This window comes from Lampetra fluviatilis, chromosome 56, assembly GCF_964198595.1.
Source record: "Lampetra fluviatilis chromosome 56, kcLamFluv1.1, whole genome shotgun sequence".
In the NCBI taxonomy this organism is placed as follows: domain Eukaryota; kingdom Metazoa; phylum Chordata; class Hyperoartia; order Petromyzontiformes; family Petromyzontidae; genus Lampetra; species Lampetra fluviatilis.
The window spans coordinates 9,341,483-9,356,141 of NC_136330.1; the positions used below are offsets into that span (position 1 = coordinate 9,341,483).

General features: G+C 46.2%; 1 protein-coding gene across 1 annotated transcript in view; it reads right to left on the minus strand.

Moving 5' to 3' along the window:
• The window catches only part of LOC144950180 (autophagy-related protein 16-like), a 42,565-nt gene that overhangs the window by 11,435 nt on the left and 16,471 nt on the right, over window positions 1-14,659 (minus strand). Inside the window, exons 11-13 of the mRNA XM_078880259.1 lie at window positions 14,416-14,592; window positions 13,957-14,028; window positions 9,627-9,747 (exon numbers count right to left, since the gene is read on the minus strand). Coding sequence (XP_078736385.1) covers window positions 9,627-9,747; window positions 13,957-14,028; window positions 14,416-14,592 — 370 coding nt within the window. The remainder of the gene's footprint in view (window positions 1-9,626; window positions 9,748-13,956; window positions 14,029-14,415; window positions 14,593-14,659) is intronic.

A 14,659-nucleotide genomic window follows, 5' to 3' on the forward strand; every position in this document is an offset into this window, starting at 1 on the left:
CCTGACCATGCATGTTTTTCCCGAGCCTGCCCACCATCATGATGGTCCTTAATGATTGTGAATAAAGTCAGGGACCCCGGAAGTATGACGAAAACCCACAGCCCTGCTTTATTCATCGCATCACATGCCTATTGAAATTCCTTACACCTCTGCTGTAGCAGACAGATGGAGAATATGGCGGCCGTGCAAAACCACCCTGGCATGAAATCAAATTGGGGATCAGCAAGCCTCTCCTCAGCGTTCCTGGCAAGGGGGCGATTTGAATAATCTCTGCCAGAACCTTTCTCGGCACATTGAGGAGGGAGATGCCCCGGTCGTTGTTACAATCTGTACGGTCCCCCTGTTTAAAGAGCTGGAACACCAGAGCATCCTCCCGATCCTGTGCCACCCATCCTGTGTTCCAGACAGTTGTAATTAAGGGTACTTTGCAGAGAAACACCACCCTCCCTTTGCAGTTTGCCTGGCGCTTTCCTAGATCAATCTGTGTACTTCCTCAACAGATGGCACCCCAGGCAGTGACTCACATTGGGTAGCTGCTTCTTCCAATATTTGAGGCACTGCAGTCCCAGCAGATCTGTCCCCACCTTGCCCCAAGATGCTATATTAGTTGAGGGGTTTTCCCTCCCCCAAGGCCTCACAAAAATTATCTGTAAACCTGCAGACCTGTTTCTGGGGTTTAGAGATCAGATCACTGTTCTTTCCCTTGAGGATGGTGATAGGTGTGCCACTGCATGCTACATTTTTTATGGAATTAAACAGTGATCGGTGATCGTGAGAAACCGAGGCAGTTTCCTTTTCCTCACCAACCCGCAACCACCCCTCATCCTTGCAGCGCCGCGTGACTCTATGAAGTTCCAAGCAAAGGCTGCATTTTTGGACGTGGAATGTTGTTGACAATGAGTGTGATTCTGTAACTTTTTCTCAACCAGCTGAAACACCTCTGTCAGCCAGTGTCTCTAGCGAGGTTTGAACTGTACCAAAAGCAGCCATTTCAGCTGCATTAATAAAAGTCCTAAACCTCACACATTTGTCCTCGGCATCAGCAGGAGGAGTGGGGGACGATGCCAACCCCAGCGAAAAGCGATGATGAAATCCTAACTGGAAGCCCACCACCGTAGTGGCGGGCGCATCTTACAAGTGACAAGCCAATGGTCAGTGGGCAGATCAGCTCCACTGCAGGCAGACCTCGCCAAGTGCTCAAGATGCATTCCTGGAGAAGTGAGCGCTTATGAAATCGGAGCTAAAAGAAGTAATTAAACCATTGTGCATATGGGGATACATTCCTGAACAGCGTTATTTCTTTCTAATGAGCTATATTCGAGGGCTTCATTGAGGTATCGGTGAAAGTGCTAACAGATGGAAAATGTTATTTCATAAATAAAAAGACTAATGTATAAAATAACATCAGTTAGTATATTGTACTGTACACACAAGTTCATTCTACTGTACTCCTCCTACAAGGCAGCGGAAGGAGACGAGGTTGCAGAGAGGAGCAGCTGTGTTCACAATCCCGCTCATTCTCAGAATGAAGTTTCAGGACCTCTGTGTCCTTAAGTGATGCACTCAGTCTAAATTTCTGTGGTTGAGTTTTCTTTTAAGTGGGGCCTGAGGCTATCTTGGTCTCGCGAGCTCTTACCTGGCAAAACGTAACATAATAACATCTTACCTATAAAAGTCATTTTTTGTCTGTCCGTCAGTCCATCTGTCCGTCCGTCCGTCTGTCTGTCCGTCTATCTGTGGATGTGCACTTGCGAAGGATTTGGCTCGCAAACTGTGGGGTTTACATTAAAAAAATAGTAGCCGGGTACCACGCCGTAATCCCCGTGGTGAGCCAACGCTATTCCGTTTTCCCATCCGTAAACTTAAAACTAGATAAATTGACAATTTAGTGAGATTTCTCATTATTAAATTATTTCCTCACGCTGCTAAAGCTGCCCGGGGTTGCCCCTAGCAACACACACGCGACATCGGTGGAGGGGGGGATTTCTCATTCGTGTTCAAAATGCAAAAAAAGATACACACAACGCTGAGGTAAATTCATCAAAGTGTCATGTTCTGCCCCCCCCGCCCCAATATGTGTACTTACTACTATAGGTTGATAGGCAGCGCTTAAATAGTATTATTGTAGCGCGGGCAGGGGGATGGTGGGGGGTGGGGGATAGCGGCCCAGCCCCCAGCCTGCCAAGGTGCCGGTTGGTCAATCTAGGCGAGGACAGGGGCTCTGCATGGGACTAGGCCTCACCACGTCACTCTGTCAGGTGAGTACATTGTGCTTTCGAGTCGATATATACTGCTATGGAGTCAGCAAGTACTACTGTGGTGATAGCAGGTGCCACCAGTCAGGATGCACTGCTGTAGTGAAAGCAGGTACCAGCACTGTATGCACTGCTGTAATCATAGCAGGTACCACCAGTCAGTATGCACTGCTGTCATCATAGCAGGTACCACCAGTCAGTATGCACTGCTGTAATCATAGCAGGGACCACCACAGTATGCACTGCTCTAATCATAGCAGGTGCCACCACAGTCAGTATGCACTGCTGTTATCATAGCAGGCACAACTACAGTCAGTATGCACTGCTGTATTGAAACCAGGTACCACCGCAGTCAGTATGCACTGCTGTAATCATAGCAGATACCACCACAGTCAGCATGCACTGCTGTAGTGAAAGCAGGTACCACAACAGTCAGTATGCACTGCTGTAGTGAAAGCAGGTACCACCACAGTTGGCACTGCTGTAATTATAGCAGGCACCACCACTGTCAGTATGCACTGCTGTAATGAAAGCTGGTACCAGCACAGTATTAACTGCTTTAATCATAGCAGGTATCACCACAGTCAGTATGCACTGCTGGTATCATAGCAGGTACTACCAGTTAGTATGCACTGCTTTAATCATAGCAGGTACCACCAGTCAGCATGCACTGCTGTGATCATAGCAGGTACCACGACAGTCAATATGCACTGCTGTAATCATAGCAGGGACCACCACAGTATGCACTGCTGTGATCATAGCAGGTACCACCACAGTCAGTATGCACTGCTGTAATCATAGCAGGGACCACCACAGTATGCACTGCTGTAATCATAGCAGGTACCACCAGTCAGTTAGAACTGCTGTTATCATAGCAGGTACCACCACAGTCAGTATGCACTGCTGTTATCATAGCAGGTACCACCACAGTCAGTATGTACTGTTGTAATCATAGCAGGTACCACCACAGTCAGTATGCACTGCTGTAATCATAGCAGGCTCCACCACAGTATGCAGTGCTGTAATCATAGCAGGTACCACCACAGTCAGTATGCACTGCTGTTATCATAGCAGGTACCACCCACAGTCAGTCATAGCAGGTACCACCCACAGTCAGTATGCACTGCTGTAATCATAGCAGGGACCACCACAGTATGCACTGCTCTAATCATAGCAGGTGTCACCACAGTCAGTATGCACTGCTGTTATCATAGCAGGCACAACCACAGTCAGTATGCACTGCTGTATTGAAACCAGGTACCACCGCAGTCAGTATGCACTGCTGTAATCATAGCAGATACCACCACAGTCAGCATGCACTGCTGTAGTGAAAGCAGGTACCACAAGTCAGTATGCACTGCTGTAGTGAAAGCAGGTACCACCACAGTTGGCACTGCTGTAATTATAGCAGGCACCACCACTGTCAGTATGCACTGCTGTAATGAAAGCTGGTACCAGCACAGTATTAACTGCTTTAATCATAGCAGGTATCACCACAGTCAGTATGCACTGCTGGTATCATAGCAGGTACTACCACAGTCAGTATGCACTGCTTTAATCATAGCAGGTACCACCACAGTCAGCATGCACTGCCGTAATCATAGCAGGTGCCACCACAGTCAGTATGCACTGCTGTGATCATAGCAGGTACCACCACAGTCAGTATGCACTGCTGTAATCATAGCAGGGACCACGACAGTCAGTATGCACTGCTTTAATCATAGCAGGTACCACCACAGTCAGCATGCACTGCCGTAATCATAGCAGGTGTCACCACAGTCAGTATGCACTGCTGTGATCATAGCAGGTACCACCACAGTCAGTATGCACTGCTTTAATCATAGCAGGTACCACGACAGTCAGTATGCACTGCTGTAATCATAGCAGGTGCCACCACAGTCAGTATGCACTGCTGTGATCATAGCAGGTACCACCACAGTCAGTATGCACTGCTGTAATCATAGCAGGGACCACCACAGTATGCACTGCTGTAATCATAGCAGATACCACCACAGTCAGAATGCACTGCTGAAGTGAAAGCAGGTACCACCAGTCAGTATGCACTGCTGTTATCATAGCAGGTACCACCACAGTCAGTATGCACTGCTGTTATTATAGCAGGTGCCACCACAGTCAGTATGCACTGCTGTAATCATAGCAGGTACCACCCACAGTCAGTATGCACTGCTGTAATCATAGCAGGGACCACCACAGTATACACTGCTCTAATCATAGCAGGTGCCACCACAATCAGTATGCACTGCTGTTATCATAGCAGGCACAACCACAGTCAGTATGCACTGCTGTAGTGAAACCAAGTACCACCGCAGTCAGTATGCACTGCTGTAATCATAGCAGATACCACCACAGTCAGCTTGCACTGTTGTAGTGAAAGCAGGTACCACCACAGTCAGTATGCACTGCTGTAGTGAAAGCAGGTACCACCACAGTATGCACTGCTGTAATCATAGCAGGTACCACCACAGTCAGTATGCACTGCCGTAATCATAGCAGGCACCACCACTGTCAGTATGCAGTGCTCTAATCATAGCAGGTACCACCACAGACAGTATGCACTGCTGTAATCATAGCAGATACCACCATAGTCAGTATGCACTGCTGTAGTGAAAGCAGGTACCACCACAGTCAGAATGCACTGCCATAATCACAACAGGCACCATCACTGTCAGTATGCAGTGCTCTAATCATAGCAGGTACCACCACAGTCAGTATGCACTGCTGTTATCATAGCAGGTACCACCAGTCAGTATGCACTGCTTTAATCATAGCAGGGACCACCATAGTATGCACTGCTCTAATCATAGCAGGTGCCACCACAGTCAGTATACACTGCTGTTATCATAGCAGGTGCCACCAGTCAGTATGCACTGCTGTAATCATAGCAGGTACCACCAGTCAGTATGCACTGCTGTAGTGAAAGCAGGTACCACCACAGTCAGTATGCACTGCTGGTATCATAGCAGGTACTACCAGTCAGTATGCACTGCTGTAATCATAGCAGGTACCACCAGTCAGTATGCACTGCCCTAATCATAGCAGGGACCACCACAGTCAGAATGCACTGCTGTAGTGAAAGCAGGTACCACCATAGTATGCACTGCTGTAATCATAGCAGGTACCACCACGGTCAGTTTGGACTGCTGTAATCATAGCAGGTACCACCACAGCCAGTATGTACTGCTGTAATCATAGCAGGCACCACCACAGTATCGACTGCCGTAATCATAGCAGGTACCACCAGTCAGTATGCACTGCTCTAATCATAGCAGGTACCACCACAGTCAGTATGCACTGCTGTAATGATAGCAGCTACCACCATAGTCAGTATGCACTGCCGTAGTCATAACAGGATACCACCACAGTCAGTACACACTGCTGTAGTGAAAGCAGGTACCACCACAGTCGGTATGCACTGCTGTAGTGATAGGCAATCACCACAGTCGGTATGCACTGCTGTAGTGATAGTAGATACTGCTATCGAGTTGGTAGATACTGCTATATTGAGTTAGTAGATACTAAAACAGTCAGTTTCTACCACTACGGTCACTAAATACTGCTACAGTCAGTACATACTACTATACAGTCAGTAGCTACTACTGGCTCAGTAGATGCTACTGGACAGTCAGTAGATATTACAGAGTCAATAGGGTCGAGAGGGGGGGGGGTTTGGTGTAGAGAAAAATGAGAGAGTTGTGTGGAACAAACAAGCACGGCCTGCCCAAAGAGGATGGAAGAGCTAGACACTGGGCTTCTGAACAAACAAGCACGGAGAAAATAAATTATTTGTTTGATTTTCTACCTACGTGACTTTACCAAAAGAACCAAAGAGTATGGATTCCTGCAGTCACGAAAGCTTCAAATCAAGATTAAGCACGGAGATAGCAAATTTAGTAAAATTAGGAAGTGTAATGTAATGCAACACAGAGTTGGTTAACACACAGTTAACGCACAGCTTGGTTGATTACGTTCTTCCAAAAATCGCTAAATTAAAAGTTAAGTGCGAAACAAGCAAGCACGGCAAATCCTCCCCGTAGAGATGGTTAAAACTAGATTTGAAGCTTTCGAGACTACCGGAATTACTCTGGTTCTTTCGGTAAATTCACGTAGAAAGAAATAAAATCAAATAATAATAGAATGCGATGTTTCGATTGCAACCCTATATATTAATATTATAGCGCTTAGAGAATATTATTGTAGCGCGGCCGGGGGGATCGGCCCAGCCCCCAGTCTACCAAGGTTCCACCTCGGCTGGCTGGGCAATCTAGGGGCTCTGCACGGGACTAGGCCTCACCACAGCAATGTTAAGTAAGTTATATTTTATTGCTGCTTTTGCTCAACTCACGTACATAGAAAACTGATTTTAAAAAAAATAAGCTTGGAAATATAATAATCATTCGGTTTGTGTACAGACAAGTAATTTTTTTTTATAGCTTATTTCGCTAAACTCACGTTCATGCAAACCTATTATTTAAATCATCACCTTGTTAATATTTAAATAATATTGTTTCATAGCAGACAAATATTTTTTATTTTTCTTGCGTCTTTTGCTAAACTTACGCACATTCAAACCTATTTTTTTAATAATCACCTTGCATTTATACAAATAATTATGTTTGTGTGCGGACAACTCATATTTCACAATTTACTTGCTTATTATTTTTATTCTTACGTGTGTGTGTGCCTATGTCCTATTGTGCGTGTGAGTTGATGTGCGTGCCTGCGACGATTTGTGTGTGTGTACGTCTGTGTATGTGTATGTATGTATAAGTCGATGTGTGTGTGTGCAAGTCGATGTGTGTGTGCGTGAGTCGATAAGTGTGTGTGTGTCAATCTATGTCTGTGTTAATCAATGTGTGTGCGTCGTGTGTGTGTAGACAACTAATATTTCACAATTAGGTTGCAATTTTTACAATAATAATGTGTCTAAGTCCATGTGTGCGTGTGAGTCCATGTACGTGTCTGCGTCAATGTGTGTGTGAGTCGATGTGTGTGTGCGAGAGTTGATGTGTGTGTGTGAGTCAATATGTGTGTGAGTCCATGTTTGTGTGTGTGTTAATCGATGTGTGTGCATGGCTCCATGTGAGTGTGTACGTCCATTTCTTTGTGTATTGTGTAGCTCCGTGTGTGTGTGAGTCGATGTGTGTAAGTTTCAAGAAAAAAATAATTGTGTGTGCATGTCAATCTATGTGTGTGAGTCGTTGTATGTGTGTGTGTAAGTCCATGTGTGTGTGTTACTCGTTGACCTGGTCAAGGCCTATGATACCATCAGTAGGCCTGGGCTCTGGGTTGTTCTTCGTGCTTTCGGAGTCCCTGACCCTCTGCTCACGATCATTAAGGACCTTCATGATGGTGATCGGGCCCGGGTAAAACTACATGGCCGGGAGTCAGAGCCTTTCCCTGTACACCTTGGGGTGCGACAGGGATGTCCTCTGGCTCCCACATTATTTAACATCTATTTTGACCACGTAGTTCATAAAGCCTTCAATAGCTGTACCGGGGGAATTTCCATTTGGTAAAGATATAATGGGAGGCTGATCGATGCCCGAGTGCGGTCAAGGGATGGCTCCCTATTGCTCAACCATGTTATGTATGCTGATGATCTGGTAATCGCTGCTCACTCAGAAGAGGAGTTGGAGGCGCTGCTGCTAAACCTGGAACTGGCCACTAAGAGATGGGGCCTTACCATCAGCCCCACCAAAACTAAGCACCAGCCTGGGTATTTTGTACCATCGGACACTCCACCCCCACAACTCCCAATTGGATATGGGGCAGTTGGAGAGAGTGGAGAGTTTCCCATATCTAGGCAGTGTGCTTATGACCGGCTCCGGTTTAACAGCAGAGGTCTCACTCCGAATCAGTCGAGCGACATTATCTTTTCATCGGTTGCGTAACGATGTGTGGAAGCTGCCTGGTCTGTCGCTCTGCACGAAGCTTCAGGTCTTCTCGGCCACAGTCATTCCCTCCCTTCTCTACGCTTGCGAAACGTGGACCCCCCTAATGGAACATCTTCGCTGATTAGAAACATTTAGGCTGGCCTGCCTACGATCCATCCTGGGTTTAACCAGGCTGGATTGTGTGAGCTCACAAATCCTTGAAAGATCTGGACAAAGTCCCATCGGTGAGCTCCTTTGGCAGGCAAGGCTGCATTGGCTGGACCATGTAGCCCGCATGCCGAGTCACCGCATGCCTAAACAGCATTTGTTCGGCTGAATCGAGGGGGCTAAACGGGCACGGCACGGGCTAGAGAAGAGATGGAGTGATGTGGTACAGGAGGATGTGGAGCTGAGTGGACTTGCCGATGACTGGTACCAGCGGTGTCAAGATCGGCCTCTGTGGAGGAGGCTCACGAAGGACGCTACTGGGCAGTTGGAGGCAGTCGCCCTCCAACAACAACGGAGGGCGGAGGAGCGACGCTCACAACAACGAGTGGAGCGCCGGGTGGCTAAAACACAGCAAGTTGGCACAGTAGGGAGCATAGGTGGTGCATCAGCCAGTCATCTCAGTCAGTTGACCCGTGGCACCTGGGCCTGCCCCGTGACCTCCTGCCAGCGGGCGTTCGACCCTTCACGTGGCCTCAAGGTGCACATAGCCTGGCACAAGCGTCGTGGTGATGTCACCGCCACTTAGTGGCGAATGGCGGTTGTTGTTGTGTGTAAGTCTGTGTGTGTGTGAGTCCATATGTGTGTGTGTGTGTGTAGGGCGTTGTGTGTGTGAGTCGATGTTTGTGTATATAAGTCAATGTGTGTGCGTGGTGTGTGTGTGCATAGACAACTAAGATTTTCTAATTAAGTTTGTACATTTTTGAATATTTATGCGTGTGTCTGAATCGATGTGTGTGTGTGATTTGATGTGCGTGTCTGCGTCGATGTGTGTGTGTGAGTCAATGTGCGTGTGTTTAAGTCGATCTGTATGTGTGTGTGGGTCAATGTCTGTAAGTGTGTGTAAATCGATCTGTGTGTCTGCCTTTTTCGCCCGGGCAACGCCTGGTACTTCCCGCTAGTGATTTATAAAAAAGAGTTATTGTGACTACGAATCATGATAATTGAATCGTGGGGTGGGGGGGTCTGGTTGCCTAAGAGTGTATATGTCGCTCTCATTGACTGAGCAAATGATGGGGGCAGGGTATGCGTCTTCGTCCAGCAAATGCTGCGTGTTCTCACTCATAAGTGCTGTTTAGACTTTTGTATAAAAAATAGTAAAAATGTTCTCCAGGATAAAGAGCGCAATGAAGAATCAGCGTATGAGTGCGTGATGATTGCATGAGTGGGAGGTTGTGAGAAATTAGTTAGTTCAATGAGTGTCAGCATGTGGCGGCGACCGCATGACGAGAGAAGAGTGCGCGACACTCACATGCCCGGCTTCGCAGGTCCCACAGCTTGAGCGTGCGATCGTGGCTGCCCGATACAATCTTCACAAAGTCACTCATGAACTTGGCGCTAAGCACCTTCCCCGAGTGACCAGTCAACGTGTGCTGCACGGGGTGGGGGTGGCGGCGGAGGTGTGGGAGGGTGACGAGGGGGGTCGGGAGAGGTCAGCACAGTGGGCACGGGAAGGGGGCATGATTTGAAGACCGTGGGTCATTAGCACGGCCGCTCTGATGGATCGTTAAAACACCTTGGTGTGGAGTTAATAATGACCTGGCCTGGATCGATTCTTTCATTCGTAATTTTTTTAATTTATTTGTACGCATGCAATAAACGCTTCGGAGGTATGCGTGACAAATGATTACTCACAATGCATGCAAATGACGTGCAAATGCGATGCTGATATGTGTATGTTGACAGAACTAAACTGTACAGGCATGAAAAAGCACAGAAGTAAATTTCGATTTAAAGCTTTCGTGACTGCAGGGATTCATCTTCTTGGTTCTTTCGGTAAAGTCACGTAGAATGGAAATAATAAAATAATGAAAATAAAACATAATAAAATAATTATCACGACGTTTCGGCCACAACGCAAGCAGCCGTTCTCAGGTGAAGAACAGGTCTGTCAGAAAGACAGCGTCTGAATGAACACCACCAGGCTTGGCAGCGTATATTTAAGCTGGGTTGGAGAGGGAAGAGCGCCTTGACAAAGGAATTTGCATATCAAGAGGAATTTAGCGTATTTATGGGAAATGCAGGTATGTGATTAGTACTACTTATGCCCGTGCATTATGCAGGATTAGCAGCATCAAAGGGAGGGAATATGGGAAATGCAGGTATGTGATTAGTACTACTTATGCCCGTGCATTATGCAGGATTAGCAGCAACAAAGGGGGGGGGATAGGGGTAGCATTAATAAAGGGAAGGAGTGTTAATAGTATGTAGCTGCAGTAACTAAAACCACCACGTAAACAACTAAAGTATAAACTACATAGTATCATCAGTATACTAAATATACTCTACAATAAGCTGAGTTACTAACAGTAAGTAATACATTACAATTATACATCGTAAAAAATATAATATGCTTCCATCTAAACTTTATTCTCTTACATCACACGAGTCTACACCGTACTATATACTGCCATAGACAAACCCAACATTAAATTATATACTGTATTGCTATAAACCACCCTAAACCTTATACATTGTAATATTACACTATGTATTATTCTACCCACCCTAATGTATATCACACTGCTGTATATTCACTATACAATTACGATACTATATATTACTTTGTACATTGTATTAAGCATATAAATTTTATACTATTTGTTATTATACACTGTACCATTGACCGTCGTGTGAAAGATACTAAGAGGAAGCAACGAAATATGTCAATGGGAGAGTAGTTACTCTCCCATTGACATAGTTGGAAACTTGCAGCGGAGCAAAGAATCCATTCCCTGCAAAGAATACAATGCCAGTGAGTGGAACGCGGTCTGAAAGTCACCGTAAACGTGAACACAATCAGTTAAGATCCTAAATGGTTTATTACGTCCTTCCAATGATTGCTAAGCCAGAATCCATCTTCTCGGTTGAAATTGTCTCTGTGTTTGTATATGTGGATCGCCTCATGAACGAATCTCTCATGGTAGCCAGATGGCTTGCAGAGAACCTCTGTCTTGGAGAAGTCAATATCATGTGAGCCCACTGAATTGTAACAGTGATCTGCCACGGCTGAGGTGTTTGTCCTACCGTGTTTCAAGTCTGCTTTATGTTCACGGATGCGGTCCGAGACATGTTGTTTGGTTTCTCCAATGTAACTGCTACCACAGAGGCAACTTAGTTTGTAGACGCCAGGGTACTGTATGTCTGAAACCACATCTTTTACAGACGGGACCAGATCACGGATTTTATGTACTGTGTTGAATCGGACCTGGATCTTGTGTTTTATCAGGATTTTGGAGATCTTTTTTGTGACCCCAGCAATGTAGGGTAAGGTGATGGTCTTGAAAGGCTCCTCAACAGGATCCTTCTTGATGGTTGGATTGATGGCTTTGCGGATTGTGTAGTCGGAGTAACCATTAGACTTAAGAGCTTGGCATACGTGTTTGAGTTCACTGGCAATGTGTTCCTGGTCGGAGATGCATTGGGCTCTATGGTATAGAGTCTTGATGAGGAAATTCTTCTGGGATGGATGGTGGTGGGAATCCGGTTTTAGGTAAGCATCCGTATGGGTGGCTTTCCTGTAGACAGAGTGGCTCATTGAACCATCAGGTCTCCTTTTAATTAGGACATCCAAAAAGGGTAGGTTGCCAACTTTTTCGACTTCCATGGTGAATCTGATGGCTGGGTGTATGGAATTGATGTGGTCGAGAAATTGGTCTAGAGCAGGCCGGCCATGTGGCCAGATGACAAAAGTGTCATCTACGTACCTCTTCCATAAGGTCGGGCGTAGAGTGGCAGTCTGGATGGCGTCAGTCTCAAATTTCTCCAAACAAATTGAGGGCACCCCAATGGGCTCCCCCCTATCTCCGGTTGTAGCCAACGTTTTCATGGAGACCGCATCCGTGAACATAAAGCAGACCTGAAACACGGTAGGACAAACACCTCAGCCGTGGCAGATCACTATTACAATTCAGTGGGCTCACATGATATTGACTTCTCCAAGACAGAAGTTCTCTGCAAGCCATCTGGCTACCATGAGAGATTCGTTCATGAGGCGATCCACATATACAAACACAGAGACAATTTCAACCGAGAAGATGGATTCTGGCTTAGCAATCATTGGAAGGACATAATAAACCATTTCGGATCTTAACTGATTGTGTTCACGTTTACGGTGACTTTCAGACCGCGTTCCACTCACTGGCATTGTATTCTTTGCAGGGAATGGATTATTTGCTCCGCTGCAAGTTTCCAACCACTACTCTCCCATTGACATATTTCGTTGCTTCCTCTTAGTATCTTTCACACGACGGTCAATGGTACAGTGTATAATAACAATTAGTATAACATTTATATGCTTAATACAATGTACAAAGTAATATATAGTATCGTAATTGTATAGTGAACATACAGCAGTGTGATATACATTAGGGTGGGTAAAATAATACATAGTGTAATATTACAATGTATAAGGTTTAGGGTGGTTTATAGCAATACAGTATGTAATTTAATGTTGGGTTTGTCTATGGCAGTATATAGTACGGTGTAGACTCGTGTGATGTAAGAGAATAAAGTTTAGATGGAAGCATATTATATTTTTTACGACGTAGAATTGTAATGTATTACTTACTGTTAGTAACTCAGCTTATTGTAGAGTATATTTAGTATACTGATGATACTATGTAGTTTATACTTTAGTTGTTTATGTGGTGGTTTTAGTTACTGCAGCTACATGCTATTAACACTCCTTCCCTTTATTAATGCTACCCCTATCCCCTCCCTTTGATGCTGCTAATCCTGCATAATGCACGGGCTTAAGTAGTACTAATCACATACCTGCATTTCCCATATTCCCTCCCTTTGATGCTGCTAATCCTGCATAATGCACGAGCTTAAGTAGTACTAATCACATACCTGCATTTTCCATAAATATGCTAAATTCCTCTTGATATGCAAATTCCTTTGTCAAGGCGCTCTTCCCCCTCCAACCCAGCTTAAATATACGCTGCCAAGCCTGGTGGTGTTCATTCAGACGCTGTCTTTCTGACAGACCTGTTCTTCACCTGAGGACGGCTGCTTGCTTGTGGCCGACACGTCGTGATAATTATTTTATTATGTTTATTTTTATTATTTTATTATTTCCATTCTAAGTGACTTTACCGAAAGAACCAAGAAGAAAAAAAAAGCACAGAAGTAATCGGACACAAAAGGTAAACACGTGACACAAAATTATACTTCTAATTAACCGAGGTCAATAACTGGGATGATTCATAGAATCACGAGTACACACAGCCATACGCACACACATGCACGCTGACACAAAGACAAAGATTCCCGTGTAACCTATAGAAGCTGTAGGGGGAAGCAAAGTCAGCGAGTAGCACCTATCAAGGCCGACACAGCGCATGAGGTGAGTGGTGTGTCCAGCACCACGCACGATTGACTTTGTCTCCCCGGTGCTGATGTTTTCCACACCGCACCAGGTACTCATTTAAGGCTGAGTTGACTCAGGGGAAGTCCAGGATCGGTTTAGATATTAGTCACCGACGTTGGCAATGAGCGGCAATTGAACTCGGGCCGCCGGGTTTATAGCAGTGCACTGATCATGCACACACTACACACATGTACATGCACCACCTTACCCGCAGACGGAAGTCGTCCACAGTCCAGATGCGGCTTGCAAAATCACTGGAGGAGGCAAGGAGGTAGGTGCCCTATATGGGGACACAGGGACATACATACAAACATGGGGACATGGGACACATGGGGATGCACGGGGACGCACAAATACACGTACGCAAGGGGACACATGGGGACACACGGGTCACACGACAGCAGACGAGTCAATACTCATTGTTCCTATGGGCTGAAAATGCCTCCTTTAGCAATTTCCCCTTGCTGGTGCCATCTCCTTGATCCCCTTAACCCACGGCAGGCGCCATCTTTGTACCCTCAACCTCATCGCAGTGCCAATTTTATCCATAACCCCCTGGGACAAGCCTCGACCCATAATCGACGGCACAAGCAATTGCCCACCTTTACTCGTAACCCGTGCCGCGAGTGCCAAACCCTGCAGCTGGTGACAATGTGGTGCCACCCACCGTGTTGTCAAAATCGAGGCTGGTGATGCCGGCGTTGCTGCCGGAGAGCGTGCCACGGCACTCCGTCTTGCCGGCTATCACGTCCCACAGCTTCACTTTGCGGTCGGTGCCGCCTGTCACCAGAAGCCGTGAGTTAGGGCTGAACCTCGTGGCGTTCACCTCACCGTCGTGGGCGTCCTGAACGCCGTCGGGCACAGCACACATGCAGCGACCACATCCACTATTCCACACCTAAACCTCATCA